This window comes from Gopherus evgoodei, chromosome 2 (assembly GCF_007399415.2).
Source record: "Gopherus evgoodei ecotype Sinaloan lineage chromosome 2, rGopEvg1_v1.p, whole genome shotgun sequence".
Lineage (NCBI taxonomy): Eukaryota > Metazoa > Chordata > Testudines > Testudinidae > Gopherus > Gopherus evgoodei.
In genome coordinates, this window is record NC_044323.1 from 224,947,379 (window position 1) to 224,974,104 (window position 26,726).

A 26,726-nucleotide genomic window follows, 5' to 3' on the forward strand; every position below is an offset into this window, starting at 1 on the left:
ACAGAAATGTATCTTGACTAGTTGCATCAGCAATGTGGTTCTGTGTAATGTCACATAAAATAAGGCTACTAAATCATAATGGTGACTCTTGTGAATCACAAAGAACAGTGAGACATCTCAGACCAAACCAAAAACATGACTCCAGTGAAACCCACACAAGGAACTACTCTTATTAGGTGGCCTTCAGTCTTAAAGAGACTTGTCTGAAGTATCTCCAAACACAAGGGTTTGGCTTTCCTCTCACTTACACCAGTAAAAATCAGAACTCCACTGAAGTCAGTAGAGTTACTGTACAACTGTTGTAAGAAAGATCATAAGCAGACCTAATGAATATGCTGCTGCTCCACCTTTCTTATAAAACCTCTGTTAATCAGCTGATTATCAGTCATCTGAATGGTTGCTTACCACAGGTTTCAAGATAAGGAAAAATCCTTCATTAACAGACCCAGCTCCATTACCTACCAACAAATTATTTGATTTGGCATTTCCTCCTCCCTCCACCCTTCCATGTACTTTGGATCCAGTTATGAAGATCATCAAAACCCAATTCCTGCAATTTTTTTTCAGAAGCAGTCAGTACGTTACTAAATTTTTCTGTCTCTCTTCAAAAGAGCATGCAAAGAGAAGCCTCCTTTTTGAGATTTAATGCAGTCACTACCATGAAAGACAGTTTGTGCACACATTTCAGTAGCTAGCACACCCTCCAGGTTCTTGGACTATCCTACCTTGGCAGCCAGACTCTGTGGTTTGCTGGAGAGGATCTCTGCTGCTTCCCTGCAGCGGGTGGAAAGGTTCAGGATAGCAGCAGCTGCTGCTATGTGGGTGTCTTCACTGCATTGACCGTAGCTATAAGAGTTGGCATGACAAGGGCTCTGTGTGTGGGCGCTAGCACTAGGCAGTCGATTAGAAAATTTCACTGGATGTGAAAAATGCTTTGCTGTTGAAGAGAGATTTGATTAGCAATTGCACGTATGTGGTTTCCCCCATCAAACAGATTCATTTTTCAGATTATAATTTCATAAATTAAGTTATGTGAAGAATAAATTAAAAAACAGCCCATTTTCTATTGGTTACTCGAGATTGCTCTAAAAAATAGGCTCAGGGATCAAATTATTTGATTTTTGTCACAAGAATACCTTTAATATTTACATTTTTACCATAAAAATTCAAAGGGATAAACTCTGTGGTTCTTTCTCAGGTTTTACTCACTTCTGAGCAAAGACTGAGTCAAAATGAGCAGAGATCTCAAGATTTGACCCCAACATTGCTCTTGCAACCTACTTAACAAACATATTGAGAACAATAATCAAATTCATAAGGGATTTTCATTCTTAGAGCACCTTTGTGTCAAAATAAGATGGAAGTGTGAAGACTTAGGTAAAACAACATTAAGGCTATAGCCTGCTTGCCTTACTTCTGTGAGCAGCCCCATTATTCAAATAGGATTACTTGGATGAGTAAGGTGAACAAGATTTGCCTCTTAGAGAGGCTGGGGAACTGGAATACAAACATTACCCCTTGGGGACATGTGCAGTATCATGTTAACGAAAATCCCAATATTTAAATGTTAGACTTAAAAAATACAACCAACGAACATTCAGAGGTGGTACTTAATTCATCTTGTTTTTCCTCTTATAGCTGGGATCTTCTGGAATATTATGTAGTTACCAGACACAATGAGGTCAATTAAGACTGAAGAGATTGCCTTACAGGTGAATAGAAAAGCTATTTTACATGTCAAAAATAGAGTACATGGTTCTATGTTTCTTCCCTATCACTAACGTAGACTCTAAAGCAGAGCAGGGAGGTGCCCTTCTTAGCTCTGTGTTATATCATTGACTGAGGTAGGGGAAACCTAGAACCATAAATTCAGGTCTTAACAAACAATAACAATACATCCTTTCATCTGTAGCTCTTAAAGTGCTTTACAATGACGTGTAAAAGAGGAAATAATATTCAGTTGTATTTTAAACAAATACATATCTAGAAACTAAGCAAAAAAGAAGAAATAAGCAAAACCATAATTCTTTATCAGCATCATGAACATAAGAACATTGCTGAACATAACTATGTGTTTGTTATGTAGCTGTGGATTGAACTACAGAAGTTGGAATCCAGCTATCAATCCGCAAGATTACATTTCCTTTGGATCTAGGATTTTGGCCCATTATTCATTTGAGGGCTACATAAAAAGTTTAGGTCAAGATCCAAACTTCCCTAAAATTTTGAGATGCTTTAATTAAAAGTTATAGGTCAGACCCAAAAGTCATATCGTCCCTAAAACAATATTTCTTTTGTACACTGACTACAACTGAGTTCTGTGCTTGAATGTTTCTAAATATTGGATCCATCTAGTGAGAACTGAGAATGACAGCCCAATTCTGCTCTCCCTTATACCAGTGCAAATTACTGTAAAGCCGGAGTGTCTGATAAATCATACTATACGTCTATGCTTTTTATCAGTTAGTTCAACTTATCTGAGTCACCGAACCTACTTAAACCAGAGTTTGATTTAAGTTGCTTCTTCCATTATCAGCTTCAAAGATACCACCAGAAAAACCATGTTACTAAATGAGCATGTGTCATGTGTCAGCGGGCCAAATTTATATGTGCAAAATCCAGAGTTCTAATAATGAATTTCTAGATTCTTGTTTGCTTAGGCTGCTGAACAAAACTCCACACAATTGCTTTATTATTCCAACCCTTCATGCATCCCCATGTCTACTATATTCATGCACTCTTACACTTTTGTCTTTGCATTGTAGTAACAGTTGTGTATTGTGCAATCTTCACAAGCATGATGTTAGAAAACTCAATTAATTATATGACATTCTTTTGAAATTGTATAATGAATTTATTTGCATATATATGCAAACATTTCAAATATAAGCACTTCAAATGCAAAAGTTAAATAGACTTGTGCATGTGCAAACAAATAACTAAAGGACTATGTCCACTTCTGTGCACAAAATTAGAAATTGCTCATTGTGTTTGAGCATGCCTATTTTACAGGCCCAACTTAGGTTTCTACATTTGTAAGTGTGGCCTTCAGATACTCCAATATGAATGGGCTTGGCAGGATTAGATTTTTATCAGTCAATGTCAGTAAACATCATACAGACACAAAATGATGAAAAAATATTTCCATTGATAATAATTGAAATTTACAGATAGGCAAAGTAGGAAAAATGATCCTTGAGAACTTATTAGAATTTGATTTAAGGATATTTATTTTGTATATTTTGGCATGTGGTGTTGACAGTCTGCGTTTTAACAGTTGTAAAGCTTGAACTTTTTGAATCTCAACATCTACTGTCACTAAACAATTTTTGTCTGACCTCCCCTATTGTCTGACTCCCACATAATTCCCTGCCACTGTGAAAATGTTGAAAACAATGTTTTAAAACAAATATCAATATTGTCTGTCAACATAAAAAATTAAAATCAAATTGTACCATATCTATATCTACATCTAGATATAGATGTAGATATAGATATAGATATAGATCTATATCTATAGATCTATATATAGATATATAAAGATATTAATAATTTGAGAGCTAAAAATTGCTAGTTTTCTGCTCACCTTAACTCTGACTGTCCTTTCTTTTTTTGGATTATGTGGACTATGTAACATTAGGTTATTTTTTCCATCTTCACTTTCTTTGGTTATATTTTAATGATAGTAAACAAAACAAAAATTAAGAAATACTTTCATGGCCATTGTTTTGGATCCACATTCCTCTGAACCCAGCTCTGACATGAAAGAAACCGCCTTAGGATTCTTCCATTGCCCTCACAGAAATGGCATCTTTTGCCGAGATTTTGTGCACACATGAAAATAGCTGTAACTACAGTGGTGTTATTAAGGGTTGATGCAACAGAGCAAAAACTTAATGCAGTTATCTGTGAAGATCCTACAATGAAGAGGATCTATACATGTAATTACTCATAATAGTGTACTAAATTGTGATACCTTGCTCACACTGAGTAGTAGCATATTGCACAAATAGTCCCTTTGGACACATCCTCAGCTGCTGCAAATTGGCTTAGCTTTGTGGATGTTGATGGAGCTATGCCAATTTATGCCAGTTCATGATCTGATCTCTAACTTAAATGGGACTACTCATGGTGGAATAGTACCACATGAATATGGGTATCAGAATCTGGCCTAATAGGAAAGCGACAAGTCAAGTATTTTCTTTTTTACCATGGAATTGCTTTTCAAAGAATTATTAACAAATAAGATGTTGTAGTCACTCCAGTAGATTTTCAGGTATACTGATCACAATGGGTTAAAGACATTTGCTAGTGTGCATTATTTCCTGAAACAAGAAAACTCTCAGATAAATAATATTTTTCTTTCAAGAACGATGGGAGTTTCAAGCTTACATTCAAGGAACGCTGGGGTTTTTTGGCCTTGCACTGCTGGTGTCATTGTGCGTTTGCCAAAGACCTGTGCATCAAAGCTGGCATAGTCAAATGGTACTTTCCCAAACTTCTCTTGCTCTTTTGTCAGGGTGGCTCTGAGAGAGGTGGCTGGCTGTGCCGTTCGGTAATTGTACTGAGATAGCTCGAGCTGCTTTGCTAAGTTTGTCCTACAGAGACTGCCAGAAGGAGAGTGAGAAAAACAGAAAGAACAAACAATAAGAACATCTTTTTCAGTACCTTGCATTGAAAGATAGGATATAGTGGGATGGCACCTGCCAAAATGGATATAAGTAAAGATCATAAGCATTGTCTTTATAGAAGTCTATTTTAGGGTGTACATGTCAGTTACAAAAATACATTTTGTGGCTGATCTAGTGGTCTAGCAATCCTGTAACTTACTAACAGAATTACTATTCTGTTTAAAGATTCACTACCGTAGGATGGTGTTTCCTTTCTTTAAAAAAGGATGAGAACACACTTGGTCTTTTGCACATGAGTCAGCGGGGGCTTGTAGAGCTGTGGATCACTACCATCATTCTAAAGGTGGGCCTTCTGGGCAAATAAATATGACAGAGCATGGTCCAAAATAATTGCTTCTGCTATTTGTGAGGAAAGAATAATTAACAATGTGTTATTCCATTTAGCTACTGTGCAGTAACTACTTGTCTTCAATAATTTCCTAAGGACTTTTCATACGTACAGTTAAGGCACGTGCAGTTGGCAGACACATTGACACAATATTCTGTAATGGCTCAGAAGGAGCCATTATAGCCAATCATGTCAATAATCCACAAATTAAAGTGCCCTCAAATAGGGCTGAATATAATAGGCCATGATGGTGCTGATGCCAATGATGTGTAAATTATGCAAGTCTACAGGATCAATAGGACTTTCAGACCAAATATAAGCTCAATGAGAGATTTTTTTGGTTAGGATTTTTAAAGCACTTTTTTGCTACTGTAGTATAAAACATAAACTAAACTGAGTAACTGCATTACAGTAAAGTAACTGGATGGGTCAATCAGAAATCTGTTATAGCAGAGAAATAGAGCAATGACAGTGCTTAGCCCACTTAAATACTACTATACTTACAATAGTTAGATGCTACTTTGATTGCCAAGGGTTTTCTTTGCAAAGGATCTCAATATATAAATCAGCATGGAATCCCATGCTGCAAAAACTGGGATGAGCTCATGAAGCAACAAAATCTTTAACCAATCCTCAGGAGCCAAAGCATTGCAGCAGAGGGACAATTTGAGAAAACTTCTTAACAAGTAACTCCAGTCTAATCAAAATAGGAGGCTGGTTAACACTAGAAAGGCACTCCAGAACAATCACTGAAATAATGTTTTTGTGTTGAAATAATATTTTTTAGATTTTTTTACTCATCTTTCAAGGACATGCATGTAGTCATTTAATGTTAGCTGAACACATAGGGACCCGCTGAGTGTTCTTTAATTATCACAAGTCATAATCAGTTTCGCTACCCACGTTTTTGTATAGAGTCAGCCTGCTAGAATGAACTAGGCTCCCTCAGTAGCTCAGAGTTAAAAGTTGTAAGGAACGAAATCCCTTACAAAATAAAGCACAGCATTTGGACAGAAATACCTGTGTGAGACATGTCATGTGAGACGCCTACCTGTGAACCTGAGCGTGGCACTGTCCAGTTTTAGGAGAATCATGCTGATTTTTTTCCTGGGACATTGCCAATTTTTCAGCTGCAGCAATTGGACAGCCAGAAAGACTGTTTAAAAAAAGAGTGGCATGATTTGAGTTACCAGAATATGAACTTATCTTTCAGTCCTAAAGGACCTCAGAGGATTTCATAAATTACAGATGGCTTCTCCTACCACTGAGTTGTAGCCACCGTTGGGATGAAATGTGGCAGCTGTTTAACAATGCACAGAAAAAAAAATACACACCAATTTAAGCCAAAAAGCAAAGAATGCTAGAGGGTGAAATTCATTGGGGTTCTCAAGGCTCATGCAGGCCTTTCATGCCACTGTTATCTCAGAGTGTCACTTCATGTAGGAAGGCCATGGGTGGAGCAGCTGCATTGAGTGGCCTCCTCATTGGTGCTAAACAAGCCTGCACTGAGTATGTGGAGTTTGAAGTATGTCAAAAAATTGGTGACTACCAGGATCCAATGGACCCAACCTCACCTATCACCCCCACCCACCACACACACACACACACAGAGTAGAAGTAGCAGCTGCTACTTCAAATCAAAATTTGGCTGTTTGGATCCAGATTTGGGGCCTATCCCATTATGCAGAGATGGGTCAGATGTGAAATTCGTACGCGTTTGGAAGTTGAACCAAGCTGAAAGTTTTGGGCTGTTCAGATCTGAGGTTCTGGGCCAGACAAATCTCTATTTAATTTTTAAAAAAGTAAGTCTATTTTGCCCTCAATGTCAGGTGAAGTATTGAATAAACTGTATTACAGATTGATAGGAAGGTGGACTTTGGCAGAAATTTTTTTTTTTAAAATCTGGTGTATGATTGTGAAATAGGTACACACCTGTCTCAAGTTATGTTTTCTCTTTGCTGCTGATTTCCAATTTGCCTCAATTCCTATCCATTTACAATTAGCAGTACTGATTTATAATATAGTTGATCTCAAAGGGGCTGTAAATGTGACAGGGATTTTCAAACAAGAAAATGACTAGAAACATTTCCTTTACTGTTCCCTGTCCCTGACTCCATCCCTTTATCGTTTGTTTATCCACTTGTCGCATCTTGTCATAAAATGTCTTTGTTTTACTCTTATGTACCATGACTAGCACAATCAGGCCCTGATCCATGATTTTGGCTTCTCCAGGCAACTGCAATATAACAATAAAAATAACAAGAATTCACTATGTATGCATACAGCATGCAGGACAATGGGGCTCTGATTTTGGTTGGGGTGCACATCTGTTTATTTAATAATATTTCATGTACCTGATTAAATTTCACATATATTTTGTTTCATTACTGTAGTTTGAAATCTCATCTCTGAATTAGGAATTATGGATTCTGTTATACCTGGTACTGGAGATAATATTTTTGATACTATATTGAAATTTAATATTTATCACAGTTGTGTAGATTAATTGCTTGATTATAAATAATGTTAGCTATCTTTGTGGTCAATCAGTGTTTGCAGTACATTATATTGTTAATAGTCCTGAATTCCAAATATATGTGGCAATTTCCTCCCAGCTACATATTAATTTGAATGAATACTAACTGATCTGGATTACCTTCTGTGTGTGTTGCGATTGCTGTTGACATGTCCTCTTCCAGTACATCCTGGAGTGGGGCACTTTAAAACATTTTCATGCATGGCAAGAACTAAACACAAAGAAAGAGTAAAGGGTAATAAGTAATCTCTCTCTCTCTCTATCTCTCTCTCTCTCTTTCTAAGGAACATTTTCTTCTTGCAACATAAAAATTTTTCAAGTGTAATGCACAAAAGCTTGTATTCTGATTTTGTACCCTCTAGCTCAAATGAAACTTACAAATTCAGAAAAGATGGCTCTGAGAGGCCTATGCTATGGTCTCATGCTGTGTTATCCGATGGTCCCTGCCTGGTTTAAATCAGTGGGCGGGCAAGCTTTAAATTACATCAGCACTTTTCACTCCTTATGCTGGAGAAAGAAGATTATACATGAGTGCAAAATCCATCTGTCCTGGACACACCCCTTTTGGCTCTAGCTCCACCCACTTTAGTTTGCCTCGTTTACTCTCTTCTGCTCGGTATGTATGTAAATCCACCTTATGCCAGTGGACCCTATCCCCAAGCTGTAGTTTGCACATTCAGGGATCTCTGACAGCATTTGTGTCATTGGAAGCCATTGTAGTGACAATAGCATCAGTAGTGAAGAGGACCCATTGAATGTACATTTCTCTGCTCCCCAACCAAAGTAGCTGTTTTGGATCTGTATTTATCAAACGTAAAGTAAAACATAATTCTATAGCTTTGTACATCTCCCTTCATGCTGTCAGCTCTGTGCTACCCTTTTAGGTGTACACTGCCTCAAAAGATTGTCTGATTGTTAATCAACTGCGTTGTTCTGTTAGTAAGCAAATTTTGATTACAGATAATCATTTTGCACCCAGCAGAACAGTACTGAGCTGATTGGAAGTGTGATAATTAACAAAGACTTGCTTTTAAAAAAAGTTAATGTTGTTGAGGCCTTCCAACTGCAGCAGCCTGGTTAGCTCAAGAGATGTTTCCATAAATACAGATTTAAAGATTAAAAAAAAGAAAGCTACAATTAAGAAGAGGACAATGGTAAAGTGCAAGTATCCCTTTAATTTGTTGCTATGAATGCCACTACAAAAAAAAAAAAAAAAAACAGTCAGACTGACTAAGTTGTGCAAAGTAATAGTTTCACATGCCATTTTGGCTTTTTATATATCATTTCACTGCAGCATCTCAGAAGATGACATACCCAGCACAAACCAATGTAATCAGAATGGCACCGTGAGAAATGAATGGGGAATTCAGGCTGGGCTGGCCACACACAGGTTAGAATAATACAGTAATAGAAGGGCGGCATGCTATGAAGCAACTGGCGGATTCCCTCTCCTTGGCTGGTGGAGGTGACCTGCTTGGTCTCAGTGGGAGAGAGGCATACCAGTCACATAGCTGAATGCACACGTCTGAGCCTCCAGCTATTTGAAATGGGAAAACAGCACACTCAGACAGGGCTATGTGCCAGCTCAGCTATAATGACCAGTGTGTGTCCAGGTGTGTGGCTATTACCTTGTTCTTCCTCTCCAGCCCCTTCAGGGAGGTTCGTGCCACTACAGGTGCTAGTTTTAATCAGGCCTTCAGCACCACAAGTGTAAGGACTGGGATTGCGACTCTACTGTGCACAGGAGCACCACAGTGGCAAAAGCTCATTGTACCATCTCCTGCCTTGTGCATCTGCACAGAGCTAGTTACAATCCAGCCCTGAGTATTTACAGTGAGTGTCCAGTATGAACTCACATGACTTAGAGATTTAGGCCTGGTTCAGTTGCTCTTGGTACTGTAGGATGATACTCACTTTCTAGTGGCACTCTGACTTTATGTGGACAGCCTGAGAGACTGCGGTGATGCGGGTACAGCCCAGTCACATGCCCTGTGCCATCGCATCCTGGGATGGGACATTTGGTTTCTCTTTTTTCAGGCCTGGGTGAATCTGTAGAGAAATCAAATAAGGATTTTGTCTGGTTATGATTTCCTGCCTGCACTCAGCTGAGTGGTCTTAGAAGTGTGAAATAACTTTTCTATATTTCATATGCAATTTCCTCCCAAGGCTTTAACTTGGAGTTAGAGTAACTACACAATCTAAGCATCTCTTTTGATTCTCATATTGTCTCTTTTAAACAATGACTTTCACCTCCCAATATGCCATTGTGTGCTAAATATACATAGCTTAGGAATTGTGATGTCACTTATTCCATTCAGAGCCTCAAGCTGGACACAAGATGCATCCATTAAGCCAGAAATCTGGCAACAGCAACCAACAGAAAGATCTAAAAAGGAATAAATATTGAAACAGAAACAAACTTTTATACTGTTAATGCCAGGTTCCGGGAAACTGGGATCACCAAATAAAAGCTGAGGGATGAAACAAACAAACAAACAAAAAGCATTGCAACCAGGAGCAGTTCCTTAAATATCACAGATCTCTAGGCTGTTGGTCCTTTGTTAAGAAACTGAATACATGCCACTTTGCATCTGAGCGGCTAGGCAGGCAGCTCCCTTTGGCACACATGGCAGCACTGCTCTGCAGATCAGCCCACAATGAGAGTGCACACATGGAATAACTGATACCCTTTCACAGGGCACTGTCTCTTCCCACCCTTATAACTACCAATGTACAATGAGGGTGAGGCTGGGCTCCTTAGTGCATTTTTCAACTTCCAATTGCAAGGTACTAGCAGTGTGCAGGAAGTACCAATTAGAAAGTGTTTATTTTGATTTTGAATGCAGAATCTAAAAGGATGGGAAGCAAAGTAATTCTGATCCAGAAATTCTCTTGTGAGAGGAGACAGACAGCAAGTGGACATATAAATTGCTGAGGATGGTTTCAGATCAATCTGTGGTTGACTGCCAACAACATGGAGTTGAGGGGAAATAAACAGCTGTAGTCAAAGACAGGTTAAAGTCACCTAGCAGGATATTTTGCTAGGCTACGATGTAGAACCAGAAGCAGCTGTGGAGTTAAACTTTCTGGCAAGCCTTTAGATAAGAAAAATATGGAGGAAAGAAAACAGAATGAACATCAACAGGGAACCACAGTGCCTGTTAGAGTCACAGCAAATAAGAAGTAAGAAGTCACTGTAGGAAATCGTTTACAGCACTAACAGAGAACGAGTGGACCTAAAACAAAAAAAATCATTTATTTTAATCTTCCATTAATCTGAAATTTAAGTGCACGTTGTGTAAAAAATTAAGCGGAAAGAGTAGGATCAGTATAAGGTAATAAGTATACTTAACTGGCATAGGAGCCAAAAAAAAAAAAAAAGAAAAGAAAAGAAGCAGCAGCAGCAGCAGCAGCTGAGGAGGATGTGGAATTCCCAACACAATCGGTATAAGAAATACTGGCCATGGTTGGATTTTGTAAATGAAAAAATTCCAGGCCTAGTACTGTAACAAAAAGCTGTCAGAGCATATGGAGCACATGGAGAAGCAGAATGAGGGAAGCTCAAGATTCTTCTTCTATGAAGGTTATCTCTGAACCAAACTGCAAACTAAGTGTTTGCTTGAGAATAATCAGGAAGGACCAGATTTTGTCATTCTTACCCACATTGTGTAGTACCCTACTCTGCAAGTAGTCCCACTGAGACCAATGTGACCATTCCTGGAGTAAGGGTGAGTATTCCATATGAGTAAAAGGATCAGAATCTGGTCTGAATTGATTATGGTTACCTGAGCAAATGAGGGTGAGAATAAGTATATGAAACTTAGGTAGGAGGTTGGCTAGCATGTATGTACAGTGCTAGGGGCATTTTAATTGGCAATCTGTATGTGACTTTCCACAGAAGAAGTAGGTAAATGCATACTCTAGTTAAGCAGTACAAGGGGGATTATACAGTGGTAACTCTTAAAAAATTGCCAGTTATCTTAGATTCTAAATGCCTTAGATAACCAGTAAATAACTTACTTCAGCATTTTCAGTAAATATTGAGATGTACTCTAGGGAATACTGCATATATCAAAGGAATTATATTTGTTTATCAAAGGCAAAATAGCAACTTTTACAGGGTGACTACTGCTTTACTTTGTATTTATAAAAGAGAATTCCTGGGAAAGATTAAAGTGAGTGTAAAGTGATATCTTTTGATGTTCCAAAGTTATTCTCAATCTATGAATTCCATATCAAATGTTCCCAGTTTGCCAATCAATACAAGATCTTTTTAAGCTCCGGCATTACAAGCCTGACTTGGTACCTGACAATGGAACTGTGTTCTCTCATTCATACTTTACCACAAATCATCAAAAACAATAAAGATTTTGGAATTTAGATGGCAATTATTCTGGCGGTGAATGAGGCTGAAGAATATGGCTTGTTCCAGAATCTTTAATTTTGAGGTAACATCCAGTTCAAAATTGTTTACCAGCTGTAGAATAAATCTTTGAGCCAATATGAGCAATCAAAATATTTCTTACATTTGTTATTATAGAATTGTCTGCCACCAATGTCAATAACTTTGGTTTGTCTCCTTTCCCCAGCTAAATGCTCCAAAAGAAACCTGTCCAATTCTTTGTAGGTGCTGTGAAACACATGACCTTGCTCTGCCTGCAGAGCTATCGCTTGTTCTAGCAAACTCAAATTCCCTTTTGTTTTGTCCAGGTCAACTGACATGTCTGTAGTTTCTGATAGGCACTCATCATCTTCCTCGCTTTCAGGGAATGGATTCTGAATTCTCTTGTCAAAAGGATCAACATGAGATTCCTGTGATTCTCTTAGCTCTGTTTCTGAGTCACAAACTGTTTCACAGGGGCGAAATTCTGCTTCTTCAGTCTTAATTTCTGGAACTTCCAGAATGTCTTGTCGGTTACATTCTGCAATATATCTCTGAGTTACATGGGGCTTTATGCTAGTGTCTTCTGAGAAATTTGAGGAACTGTCCCACTCATTGTCCAATATTTCAGAACTACTTTCATTGTCATTGTCTTCAGATGAACAGCATTGTGGGTCAGAAACACAAATCTTTTCTTTTCCTTCCGATGAGTTAATTGTGTAACATTCATCAACCTCATCACTTTCTGTTTTTAAGGAATGGATGCCACTGTCATTTAGGTTCTCAGTCACCATTTGAACTGGTGCATCTTTTGCTAGTTTTCCCATGTTCATTAAAGATTTGACCACGAGGTCCTGATAGCGGGTGTAGTTGTCCTTGGTTTGACTGGAGTTTTCTTGCCCACCTGAATGAGAGGTTTCATCAGGTGATTTTGTAGTATTTTCTTCTATAAGGAAAGAAAGGAAGAGAAAAATGAATGCTTTCTATAGAGAAACTTAATCTTGATCTAACCTGGTTTCAATCTTAAATGGGAAGAGACTTATTTAACAATCACAGTTTATTTACTCAAGGATACTCTGAAAATTCTTAAGAAATAACACCCCCTTTTACCAAGACAATATCTGAAATTTCTGCTAGTATATAACCATCACAAACCCTTCTAAGATTAAATCTGTGTAGTGTGGCTGCAGAGCCCTCTGAAAATAAAATGTTTTTGCATTTTTCTTTGTTGAATATATAAAATTCCTTTGATCTATTTTCACTCTCCTCCATGTCTAGCATGCCCAAATATTTCTCAGAATGAGTCCCCAATTACTTTTCAAATCACTTCAGATTGCATGAAAGACCTTGACTGAAAAGACTCTATAGTTTACAAAGGGCAAGCTCTTGGTCACCATTACAGTTGCCACACTAAATGATACATCAGGTCATGCACAAGCAAACAGAAATGGTTCTTATGAATAGACTCTTAAAGGACTGCTAAAGACACCATTGAAATACACCCTGTGTTAATAAACATCTTTCTTTGGACGAAAAGCAGCAGCCAGCAGGTAGTAAAGGCTGCGTGTAGGTAAGGGTGTCAATGTTGGAAGACAATATGCCTTTTGTATCTCATTTAATTTTTTATAAAAACATTTGCTCTAACAAGGACACTCAAAAATACATCTCCATCATCTTTCTTTCTAGTAATTATCTCTCTAAAATCAACACTGATTTGCCAGGATCAAGTAAATATTGCCATAGTAACTAAAAGCATTTTTGGATGAAGGGAAGAATTTAGTCACAACACTAGCCCCTTCAATAATGCTGATTATAGGATGCATTCTTTTGTTGGGATCTATTCAACATTAACTGAAAAATTTAACATTTTACTTCCTAGAAAGAAGGATGGATAAATAAGCATATAATATTTGATAAGATGGACCCATCCTCTCCCGAATCAGAGGAAATCCAGGTTTAAATAATAAATTAAACATAGTCTAAAATGCAAATGAAGTTTCTCTCAATAACACAGTGAGCTATTAAGAGAAAGTGTAAAGGGTTATGATAATTTTAAAGTATTATGAACGACAGAAAACAAATAAAAAGCATTTTCAGTGAATATGTCCAATTCATTGAACTATTCTCTCAATCCACTTAACTACCCACATGTGTACAATAATGATTTATAGACATTATACCTAATTATGCATATTTGGGCTGTGTTAGAGTGCCTAACAAAAGCTCTAGAAAGCAACAATTACCTCTGTTGCTTAGCTACATAGTTTAAAATATTCCTACTAAGTGCAGATTATTGTGGAGGGGAAAAGAGGGACAAAAATGCATATGTGCACCACAATGCATTTCACTTTGCTGCTGCCAAACTGTTAGCATTTTGGGTCATTTCCAGTTTACATAATTGTTTGGTTCAACTGTTTGTTATATGTTAAAAGAAAATATTTATTAAATCTTATTATTCTTCAGAAAATTGGACTCCTATGGGGAGAAGTGGCCTCATGCACTATGTGCAGATAGTTGTGTGTTTTGGGTATTTTTTTTAAATGCCTGCAAAGCTCAGTGCAACTTTTAAACCAGCTCATCTCTCACTATAGACTTTGAAGTAATCTGAATGAAAAAGTTTGCTATATTTTCAAAAAATGGCATCTAGTAATGATGATTGTGATTCCTTGTGGTTCTGTAATGAACCTCTGACAAATAAGTGTCTATGATTTAATAGCTTGTCTCTCTGCTCTGCTTGGAATTACACATACTCCCATCACCAGGCCATTTTGATACAAATGGCTCTAATTTTTTTTATAAACCAGTATGCTTGATACTAACATGCCTTTCATTAATTTACTGGGTAAAAGATTGTACTAAGTATATTATCAACAACAAGATTAAAAAATGATGACTTGGCCCCCACCTCCCTCAAATCATGAGATTGGTTTAAAATTATGAGATTTTAAAAACGTGAATTTGGTTTTTTTTAATTGCCTTCTGTTTTTTGAGCCTTTGTGGTTCACATGTTGAAGTTTTTCTCTGTAACCATAGGGGCCTGAAACTTACTTTAACAAATAAACTAATGCTGATATGTCCTGAAATTGCATCACTCCCAGAGTTAGGACTTTCAGACAAAAACAAAATATCGTGAGATTCACAATAAAATCATGGGAGTTGGCAACATTGATTCAAGACACCAAAAAGTGATTTTAAAGCACTCTAACTCCATACTATGCTGCCTTGCTCTCAGAATTTTACTGGGGTTGTACAGAAGGTAGACACAGGAGAGAGTGTGCACATTTATGAGGAATAAAACACTGAAGTTATGGAGGTACAAGGTACAGCCTGAATCAGCACAGAAAAAGTCAGTTAAAGCTTTTTGTGAGACTGCTGGTATTATGAGATGGAAATACTCCTAGGAAGTCAGAACAGCCAGGAAATCAGCAGAGTTGTGCTTGCTTGGGTCAGTAGTAAGTTTGGCTCAGTGATTGCATCAGAATGGGAGTCAGTGCACAAGTCCCTACTAGTTTAAGATATATTTTAAAAGTACCCCCCCACACTTCAGCCCTCTATAGGAACTTGCAAGATATACCCACAAATCTGCACTCCAAAAGAGACCCCTGATAGAAGATTGACCACAAATAAAATCCTGGCCCCACTGAAGTCAATAGTAAAACTCCCATTGACTTCATTAGGGCCAGAATTTCAGCTATAGTTCTCTTACCTGGCTTTCATTATAGACATATTGGTATACATTCAAGTTTTGTTAACAGCTGTACGTACCAGAAATGTAAAGGGTATTGGTTTTCAGAAAAGAAGATTATTCTATTCTAAGTAGACATGGGTATAACTCCAGATCCAAAACCCCCTCAAATTTGGGAAACTGCATCAGGATCTGGATCCCAATTCTGGGGCTTGAGGATAGCTTCCTTTTAAACAGAGGTACCATTACTTTTTCATACTATGTTTGATTTCAGATTTCAGATTATCTGCTCATTTCCCCTAGATATTGACTTTTATAACCTATTGATAACTTTTGTCTTTTTAACAAATGCAGTATTGATTCCACTGAAATCTGAGACCACTTTCTTAAGTCTTGGGCTGACAACTTGTGCAAGGCTTCTCAAAGAAAAAAATAACTGCCAATTTATTTTGGAAAGTGTTCCATTAATTCTGAATATATAGTTGAAGGGTGAAGGCAGAAAACATACATACATAATTTATATTTATTTATTTAAATATATATGTGTATTATAAATATATCTTATATTTTCCCTGCAGCAGTCATTTTTTGTAGCACCTGCATGGCAGAACTTTCTATAAATTGTTGAGCATGTTTGGGTTGGGTATTATAAATACAGTGCAGAGTCTAATAATAAGGTTAAATAGAACACAGATAATAGTCACATGAATAAAATTGCTTTGCTAAATGTTAAAGCCAACATTTTGTTAAGCAGGTGATTGCCCCCAGCCTCATGCTGAATATATTAAAGTGAAAATCCTCTCTTTACAAACGTGGTTTTCTAAGTAGTTAGTTTTTCACTACATGTTTAACCTCATTCTTTGACAGCCCATATTAAGAAGCAGAAACTATTCCTTATCTGACCTGCAGTGATGGCAGGTGTCTGCATCCTACACAGCATTAAGGACCATAGAAGGAGATGTTGTACTAGGTCCTTGTTTTTGAATTACCATATTTATATCTAGATTGCAATGTATTATCTCAAATCTACTTTGAGCCCAAATCATCCTACATTCTTTTCGAAAGCATTCAGTTTGACAGGCCTCTTTTCTTTGAGGGCAGGGAGTTTACATTAATTTGGAGCCATTCTTCATTGCTACCTGTAGCAGACGTGTCATTTGTTTCGAGGACATTGATGTCCTCCTGCAACTCTGTTCTGTCCTCATTTTCTTCTTTGCATTCCACAGTGGGACTGTAGTGACGGGGTTTCATTAACAGGGACTTCCTTTTATTGACTGGAACTCCTGAAATCTGTTCTTCAGCTTTTCTCTTCTTAGCCATGGAGCATTTGTAGGCACTGCATTGATTTAAAAATGGCAATAATGAAAACAAATTGGACATTATTGAACAACCAGCACTGTCCTATATTTTCATTTCAAGCAGAAAAAATGAGGCTGGTAAAATGCTAATATACTTGCACTTCCAGCCAGCTGTGTTTAGAGGATGTTTAGTTTTAGCTGTTGGATCTGGAGAGCAGGGCACAGACAAATCCATCGCACCGGTTCTCTTTCACTGCTACCAAAGTCTGGTTATAAAAAAATCCCTAATCCCAAGTAAACATATGTTAATCTATGCTCTGTCCTGCACTAGATGAAATACACCCAGAAAGGGATGAGAAAAGATTGATTTGGTTTCCTAATCCTGAGAAACAGCTAATGTGAAAAGTATACCACCAGTTACACTGCAGCATACTGTACTTTTATGATCCTTCTACTTACATGGGTCTGGATATGTGCGTTGCTGCTTGGGAGGGTGTGGGCGCTGGTTTGTTTGTCTTTGATGGGTGGGTGAAAGTCCATTTTAAGATGAATGCATTTTTTCAGTGCAAAGACTTACATATTTAAGGGGTTTTGTTTTGTTTTTTGGTGATTTGTGAGATGAACTAAACAATTTCAATGTCTGATTTTGCTGGTCACCATGGCCTAGATTAAAAAATGTACTTAGGTACCTAAATTCCAGACTTAGGCACCTAAATCCCAGTTTTAAGTTCTACTGCAATTCACAATGCTCTTACTGAATGCTGTAGGCACCTAAACACCCCTTTGCAGTAAAAGATCCCTACGGGCCTATATTTCTTCCCCTAAGCCTCCATTCAGACACTTATCTCCCACATAAGCCTCAGAATATTTCACCAGTCAGGAGAAGGTAGGTGTTTGACCACCTATGCCATGTATGGGACCTGATCCAGTAGGCTCCCTCAGAGCATGCTGACTGGATCTGCCCCCTCAAGCAAATTCACACAACACAACAACAGCTGCTTCCACCTCATCACTTTAGCACAACGGTTTGTATATTGACTTAGGATGTGGAAGGCTTCCAGTTAAAGACCCCCTCTCTGCCAGAAGGGGAAAAGGGATTTAAACTAGGCTTTAAACCTCTCGGGTGAGTGCTCTAACCACTAGGCTATGGGATATTCTGCTAGGAAGTGCCCTCAGGCTCTGTCTACAAGCTAGGGTGTGTGTGATTGTACTGCTTGTGTACACATACTTGTACTAGCTTTCATTGAGCCAGCACAAGGCTAAATAGCAGTGTAGCCACGATAGCACTGGAAGAGGCAAAGGAGGCATGGCTTAGCCATGTGGAGTACAAACCTGCCTGAAACGGGTGGGTGCATACTCGGCATGCCTAAGCTGTACCTCATGCTACCGCAGCTACACTGTGATGTATACTCATGCTAGTTCAGCCAGGGCTAGTGCAAGTACATGTGTGCAGGGAAATCACACCCCAGCTCATAATGTAGACATAGTCATAGGCTCTTCTGTTGAAGCTGTTTCACTGTGGATAAATAATTAAAAAGTTATTTGAGACAAAGAGAGACAACAAGCAAGAGAGACAGCACATGCATAAGAACATAAGAACGGCTGTACTGGGTCAGACCAAAGGTCCATCTAGCCCCGTATCTGTCTACCGACAGTGGCCAACACCAGGTGCCCCAGAGGGAGTGAAGCTAACAGGCAATGACCAAGTGATCTCTCTCCTGCCATCCATCTCCATCCTCTGATGAACAGAGGCTAGGGACACCATTCTTTACCCTTCCTGGCTAATAGCCATTTATGGACTTAGCCACCATGAATTTATCCAGTTCCCTTTTAAACATTGTTATATTCCAGCCTTCACAATCTCCTCAGGTAAGGAGTTCCACAAGTTGACTGTGCGCTGTGTGAAGAAGAACTTCCTTTTATTTGTTTTAAACCTGCTACCTATTAATTTCATGTGGTGACCCCTAGTTCTTGTATTATGAGAATAAGTAAATAACCTTTCCTTATCCACTTTCTCCACATCACTCATGATTTTATACACCTCTATCATATTCCCCCTTAGTCTCCTCTTTTCCAAGCTGAAGAGGCCTAGCCTCTTTAATCTTTCCTTGTATGGGACCCTCTCCAAACCCCTAATCATTTTAGTTGCCCTTTTCTGAACCTTTTCTAGTGCTAGAATATCTTTTTCGAGGTGAGGAGACCACATCTGTACACAGTATTCGAGATGTGGGTGTACCATGGATTTATATAAGGGCAATAATTTATTCTCAGTCTTATTCTCTATCCCCTTTTTAATGATTCCTAACATCCTGTTTGCTTTTTTGACTGCCTCTGCGCACTACGTGGACACCTTCAGAGAACTATCCACGACGACGCCAAGATCTTTTTCCTGACTTCTTGTAGCTAAATTAGCCCCCATCATATTGTATATATAGTTGGGGTTATTTTTTTCCAATGTGCATTACTTTACATTTATCCACATTAAATTTCATTTGCCATTTTGTTGCCCAATCACCTAGTTTTGTGATATCTTTTTGAAGTTCTTCACAAACTACTTTAGTCTTAACTATCTTGAGCAGTTTAGTATCATCTGCAAACTTTGCCATCTCACTGTTTACCCCTTTCTCCAGATCATTTATGAATAAATTGAATAGGATTGGTCGCAAGATTGACAATAGGATTGGTCCTAGGACTGACTAGCATGAGAATGACTCAATAGCTTGGTGGTTACAGTACGTGCCCAGGATGTGGGAGATCCAGAATCCCGACCCCTTGCGCCTTGACCTGTACTCTAACACTAACCACTGGGCTAAATGGTAGAAGGGGGGGTCCTCCTCTTCATTGTTGTAGTGAAAACAGCACAGGTGCCTAACTCCAAAGGTAGTGGATCGCAAATAGAGATAGGTACCTTTCTGCAGATCAGACTTGGGTGTCCCTTCTGTGTGTGTATGTGTGTGCGTAGAGGGGCCTAGGTACCTAACTCAGGCTTTGTGAATCACAGAGTGCTCCTGTGACTTTGTAGGCTCCTGATAGCTAGGGGCCATGACACTTAGCGTCACAACACCCTCACTCCTTATGTGAATCTAGGCCTTTTCATTTAGGGGAATTTACACTACGTTCTTGCCAGTGATTTGTATAGATCTGTACACATTGAGATCTGTCCACAAGAACTGAAATCAGCTATATACTTCTGGCACACATGGTGTGACATATTCCCCTTTCCATTACATTGGCGCACTCCCACCAATGCCAATGGGACTACATCAGAGTCATGGACAGTACAACGTGTCAATTCACTGCTTTATCTATGTCCATATATCTTATCTATTTAAGGGTTTTTTGTGGCTGCCCTATGCCCAGGGCTGGCTCCAGGCACCAGCTTATCAAGCAGGTGCTTGGGGCGGCAACTTGGGAGTGGGGTGGACTTTCAGAGATTCGGGGGCAATTCAGTGGAGGGTCCCTCACTCCCACTGGGAGCGAAGGACCTCCCGCTGAATTGCCGCAGATCATGATTGCAGCTTTTTTTTTTTTGTCTGCTTGGGGCCGCAAAACCCCTGAAGCTGGCCCTGCCTATGCCTCATTGTAACTGAGCAAATTTCAACAGGTTTCCAAGTTATATTTCTACAGACATAACATGATGTGCATGGAATGCTGATTATTACAACATTATCTCAAGGGAATATGAAAACAAACTTTGGTTGAACAGCTCAGCTGATGTGCATGACCAGGAACTACAAGATATACAATATTTGGTTCCTATAAATTACTACAAATAAATAAGTAAATAAATAAATATTTTTCCTACATATCATAGGTCAGATCCTTAGACTTTATTGGTGCTGTGCCCTTTACTAGCTGAGAATGTAGCCCTGTAACTTGATTACCTATACCTATGTATAGGTCTGCAAAACAAAAATGTATGTGAAATATGCTATACCTTCCAGAACAGATTGAGTAATGTAACATTTGTGCAAGCTTTTGGAGTGGAAATTTAGCAGAAGATCTAAACAGATCTTTCAGTTGCGACAAGACCTGAATATTTGTGTATGTGTCAGCTATCTAGCACACCTATGTATTCAATATAGCCTCCACCTGCTAATATCTGATTAGCATGACAATCAAGGTCAGTGGTGGGCAACCTGCAGCCTGCGCAGCTTCCTGCAGCTCCCATTGGCTGGGAACTGTGAACCATGGCCACTGGGAGCTACAGACAGCCATGCCTGCAGATGGTCAATGTAAACTCTGTCTCGCAGCCCACCAGTGAATTACCCTGATGGACCGCGAGTGGCCCCTGGCCGCAGGTTGCCCACCACTGATCTAAGTGACACATCATAGCTAAGACTCAAAATGTGACACTTCACTAAAAGATATACCTCACAACACACTATTCTTCAACCCTTTTCTCATTTTTTGTAAAGTAATTTTTCATTATGGTCATTGTTCTCTCAGACAGGGGAATACAGCTATGTAATATGACTAATAGCATTCATATTATATCTGTCACAGATGAAAAAAACTACATGTATGGATCATTGTAAGCCACTCATTGGTTTCTGGATCCCAGGGAGCATCATAAATCTACACAATGCCCTTAGGTATTGGATTTCGTATTTGGCTCTCTGATTTAGCTGCAAGATTTGCAAAAATCCATGTCTCCAAACAGCTCCCTATTGGTTACACATATTACAAGATGCAACAGCATAAATAAATCCTTCCAAGATATCTTATGTGTGCTAAATTGGCTCAAGTTCTGATTGTTTTGGATGGTAGCATGTGACTAAACTTAAGCTTTTTGTTAAAAAAAAAATCCATTTCTGGCCAAGCACCTTTTTGGCAATCCACCACTGTAAACATGAAGGATATGGAAATATGCAGATGTGCAATTTTAGGAGATGTTAGAATGCTACCAGTGTGCATCTTAAACACAGTGGATGCTCTTGATCCACTGAATGCTAAACTTACTGTGAGTGCCATTAAAACCGGGATGTTAACCACTTGCAGTAGTTAAATGTATTATGAATCTTATGTTATTTCTCTTTTTGACAATAGTGCATACCACAAATATCACAGCACAATAAGTGTCCCTTTTGGAAATGGTGCTCCACAGACACTGACCCAGAAAGACCTACACAGACACGCCCACCCACCCACACCAGATATATGCAGTGTGGATTGAAATGCATAATGTACCCTGCAAAAAACTGCATGGACTAGTTTATCAGTCATTGTTGCTGAAGTTTTGCAATATTGTATCACTCATAATAGTCATGGTGTTGCAAACAGGCTGGAATTACAAAAAAGAAGTAGAAAGAACCATAACAATGTTTTATAAACCAAAACTATCAAAATTTACTTTTTTAAACTTTTTCATTCATTTGTCAAACACCAAATTTACCTCCAATGGATATTATGAGAATTTAGGAATTAATACTGTCCTCATTTCCATTGATAAAGCTTCCCACACAAGCTAAATTAATATATTTTAGGCTACAAGTGCCCATTACATCATCTAGTCTGACCTTCTGTGTAACACAGGAGATAGAATTTCAAGTAACTGAGTGAAATTCTATCACCTGTGTTACACTGTATCTTCCAAAACCCCTTATCTAAATGGTCCACAGCTAAAGTGGAGAAAAGAAGAACAGCAAGATGGTCATGCTATTGTTAAGATCTGCTGAATTCATTTAAGCAAATTGGGACAATGTATTTCTCTAGTTACATATTACAAACTCACCACTGTGATTTCAGCAAAAATGTCATGAAACACATTTGTGTATCACAATATCTTAAAAGGTAGTCAAAATCAGACTTTGGCAGACCACAGGCAGGAAAGAATACCAGAGACAGTGTCTCCTGCCTCCTGGAGTTTCACTCTGGGAACAAACAGCAGGAAAATCCCAGCTGATTATAACTAAAATCAACTGGCATCAGGGGAGATGTAGCTCTGATTTACATTCTTCACATGACTCCATACTCCCCTGTGTATGATGAATCAACACAGAACTACTTTCGGAAGCAAATGTATGATAACTTCAAGTTCTGTTTATTTCAAATGTTGAGGCCAAATTCTGCTCTGTCACACTGCGGTAAATCCAGATTTTAGCCCAGGACACCCACAGATCTGACTCTTCTCAAATGTACTGTGAGCACATCTTAGAGCCAGAGGGCTTTTCCTTTATGAAGCAGAGTGATGCATTAGTTTGCCCACATCATATTCCTTTGTCTAACCAGTGCTGCCAGGCTCAGTCAGCTCTCCAACAGAGTTTATAGAGTTTCCTCTTCTCTGATTAAAATAAATATATTTTATCAGAACCAAATGTGTATAGGCTTATTCCTGACACCTGTCTCTGAGAATATAGGTGCCAAAGATTGCAGTGATTGACTCTTTTTTAGGAAGCTCAGCTTATTCTTCACAGATCAGGAAAGTGACTAACATTTTTAACTCAACAGAAAAATCCTCCTCCCTTTGTTGTTAGTGTCCTTTTAAGTTGCTACTTCTGAATCTTGAATCAAATAATTCACCAAGAATATTCTTCCTCTTACCCTCAATCTTATATTGTCTTCAAGAAAAACCAAAACAAAACACCCTAACTTTACTACATGTAATTGTTTCATATTCTTGATTTTAATTTTCAGTTCATTGTAGTTGCTGACTATTGATCTTACTACAAATTTCCTTATCAAAGTAAATTTATTTTGATAGCTTGTGCCTCCTTTCAAAGATATGCTTTTTAAAATTTGTGATAGTATGTACGTATACATATGCACACACAGACACGTTCCGTTTGTCTCTAAATGTAGATGTTTGATAGCAGGCACCACAGGAATTTGAGACTCAGGCTAGCATGTAGATATTTGTGTCTATCTATCTATCTATCATCAGCTTAGATATCAGCATTCATGAAGTACCCATTTCCGCATTGTCTTAAAAAGTTTCTCTCTCTCTCTCTCTCTCTGTCTCTTTCACACATACACGTTAGCAGAGATCTGTCAGGATGTAGTTTGTCAAACAGTAAACCTATAATTTAGCTTCCCTATTACTCATCTCATAAATTCAACATCTAATAGTTTTGTTGCTATTTATCAATGGTCTGCTTGTTGTCATGGAACACTGATTCAGCTGTCAAGGTTATTTGGTAATCTGAGGCTCATAAAATGGGAGAAGATTTTTTTTTTGTTATGAGCCCAAAGCCAATACAGGCTTTCCCCCATTTTAATTGTATTTAAATGTTATGAATAATAAATCATTTTAGTACTGCCTATAATGAGCCGATTTTTAAGTAAATGAGTCAGATACCAAAAACCATCCTGTATCAGATATCATAATACAAGCCATGAGGTTAAAGTATAAGACAATTGCTTGTATTAAAAGAAGAGCCTCAAGTAAAGTTTTCATGCTTATAGGACACAGGCATTTTTGATAATTTTATCCCAAGTGCTTAGAGTCTTCCCTTTCTTTTCTTTCTGCCCAGAGTGTTCCTGGGTGAATGGTGGGTCTAGGAAGAGTGGAACAGTGCTCCACCTTCCCTCCCCACCTAGTGGCCAATTTGAAGACAGCGAGAAAGCCAAATGGCTGCAGTGAACTCCCTTTCCCCCATTAAGGATTCCAGGGCACACAGCAGCCATTCTTGCTGCTAGAAACTGCCCTGCCTTTCCTTCCCCATAGGTGGCATGATTGTCAGTGAAGGATTTCCCACCAGGCTGTGAGTTTAACACTTTTGGGATCTGGAAGGAATTTTTCCCTCTTGGCAAGACTGGTAGATAGCGGGTTAACTTTTTCCAGTTTCCTCGCAGTCTCCTGCAGACTGCCATGGGTGAATAAGAGAGTGCATATTGTTTAAACAAACAAATAAAAGAGGAAGAGAACACTGCCACACTTCCAGTTGGTATCCCAAGCAAGAGGCTTCAAGGGGCCAGCTCCTGGGGTAAACCTCAGCACAGGACTGGTGGAATCTGTAAACTTGTGGGGCAAGAGTGTGTCTTAATTCTTCAATGACTGAGTTCCCCTTCACTTGCTCCCTTATTCTTCCCCACTGGGTGGTGGGATCCAGCATCAGACTGAAGCACGAACAGAGTGACACAGCTTTGGCGAAGGGAGTCAACCCTCATTCCTTGGCTCCAGGATCTGAGGCAATTTAACCCCATGCCAGACCTAATTAATGCTTGGTGGTTAAAGGATGGGTCAGCCTCTTCATCCTCTAATATAAACTTTAATTCAGTTGTAGGCTGAGGCTTTAAATCCTAATCAAAGTTACAGTCAATATTTTACCTTATAGCAACAGAACAACTGGAAACCTTTGTTATGCATTTGTATCATGCCCCCTGGAATACACAGTGACAGTCAAATGCTACTTTCCTCTTACCATTGTCTTAGCTAGGATACACAGATCCTCCTCTCTCACAAGTGAATCAGTGGCAGTAAAGCACTTAGTCACTGCCATCTATTATGTATATTCTGTTTTTCTACAATGAGTTTTAAGGTTTTTATTTTATTCCATTTTTAACAGTGCAAAAGTACTGAAAAAAGCAGAAATGATGAAGGATTCCTTCCTCAGCCTGTCCATAATTTGCAGTCTTCTTCTATGGCTGTTTGTTGGTTACCTAGGAAATGGATGCGGATGGAATTTGATTGGTTGTCTTAACAGAGTGATTGTGAGAGCTATAAGCAAAGTTTTAGGTTGTAGATGTGTGAGTGCAACACACAGCAAATGTTCATTCTTAAGAATTACATACATCATATTTCAAGAACGGTGATGGGTGGGACCAGTTGGTAACACCTAGTGCACAAAAGGAGAGGTCTCTCTCTTAGGGACTGTAGTGGAGTGAACACCTGCTCCAGCCAGGAAGGGGTTGGAAAAAGCCCTGCAGAGGGCTGGGGCTGGGCAAGAGAGTAAAACCCCTGCTGATTGGGGGAAGTGGCTACAGCTGGGGCCATGCCCCAAACTAAGCAACTGGGCCTTATAAGAAGACCAGGGAAGCCAGAGGGAGTGGTCCCTCTCTGACTTGAGAGGGAGACAGGCCTGGCTGCTGTGGAACTCACCCAGGGTACCTAGAGGGAGGCAGGGCTGGGGAAAGGCCATCAGAGCTGGGAAGTCCTAGGCCAGCAACTCCCCAGGCTGCAGGGCCTAGTTCCAGACCTCCTAGGTATTGGGCTTGCAGAGGGGCAGCCGGAGGGTAGGTAAAGGCAGCCAGTCCAAACCCCTTGTTGCCCATGATGATTGGCTGATAGATTGCAGTCCGCCCCAGGGCACGAAGGCTAAACAGAGACTGGCAGTAACCATGACTGAGGCAATGTGGGGATATAGGGTTGGGATTCCCCTAGGGTGGGGAAACCCAGTAAGATTGTAGAGTATTGCAGGAGGCAGAACCCTGAGATAAAGACATGGGGGCCAATGGCAAGTGGATCACTCCTGGATTGAAGAGCTAATTCCTGAGGATGACCGGCAGGGGGTGCCACTGGGGTGAGTCTGCACTGTGCTACTGAGACACTTGATGAGACTGATCACATGGCTGTTGAATGGACACTGGCTCTGGGCTAGAGATTGATTTTATTGGTGAAATCAACCAGAGATGTTGAAGGTAAATGCAAACAGTGCAAGAGATGCCAATGATGGAAGGCAAAAACTTAGAGAGCAGCTAGCCTAATACAATGGACAAAGAGAAATAATACTATTAATAGAACAGCTCTTGCTGGAACACCAATAGTTGGAGACCAGTTTAAATAGTGTTAAGATGATAGGCCCTACTGTGTGACTTAAAGAATTACAAAGACTCAAGGCGCATGTGTACATTTTGTAGCTCCATAGA

General features: G+C 39.1%; 1 protein-coding gene across 1 annotated transcript in view; it reads right to left on the bottom strand.

Moving 5' to 3' along the window:
• The window catches only part of ST18 (ST18 C2H2C-type zinc finger transcription factor), a 116,113-nt gene that overhangs the window by 37,333 nt on the left and 52,054 nt on the right, over window positions 1-26,726 (bottom strand). Inside the window, 7 exon segments of the mRNA XM_030553082.1 lie at window positions 726-937; window positions 4,393-4,607; window positions 6,071-6,175; window positions 7,676-7,766; window positions 9,470-9,604; window positions 12,082-12,882; window positions 16,761-16,957. Of these exon segments, the coding sequence (XP_030408942.1) occupies window positions 726-937; window positions 4,393-4,607; window positions 6,071-6,175; window positions 7,676-7,766; window positions 9,470-9,604; window positions 12,082-12,882; window positions 16,761-16,957 (1,756 nt within the window).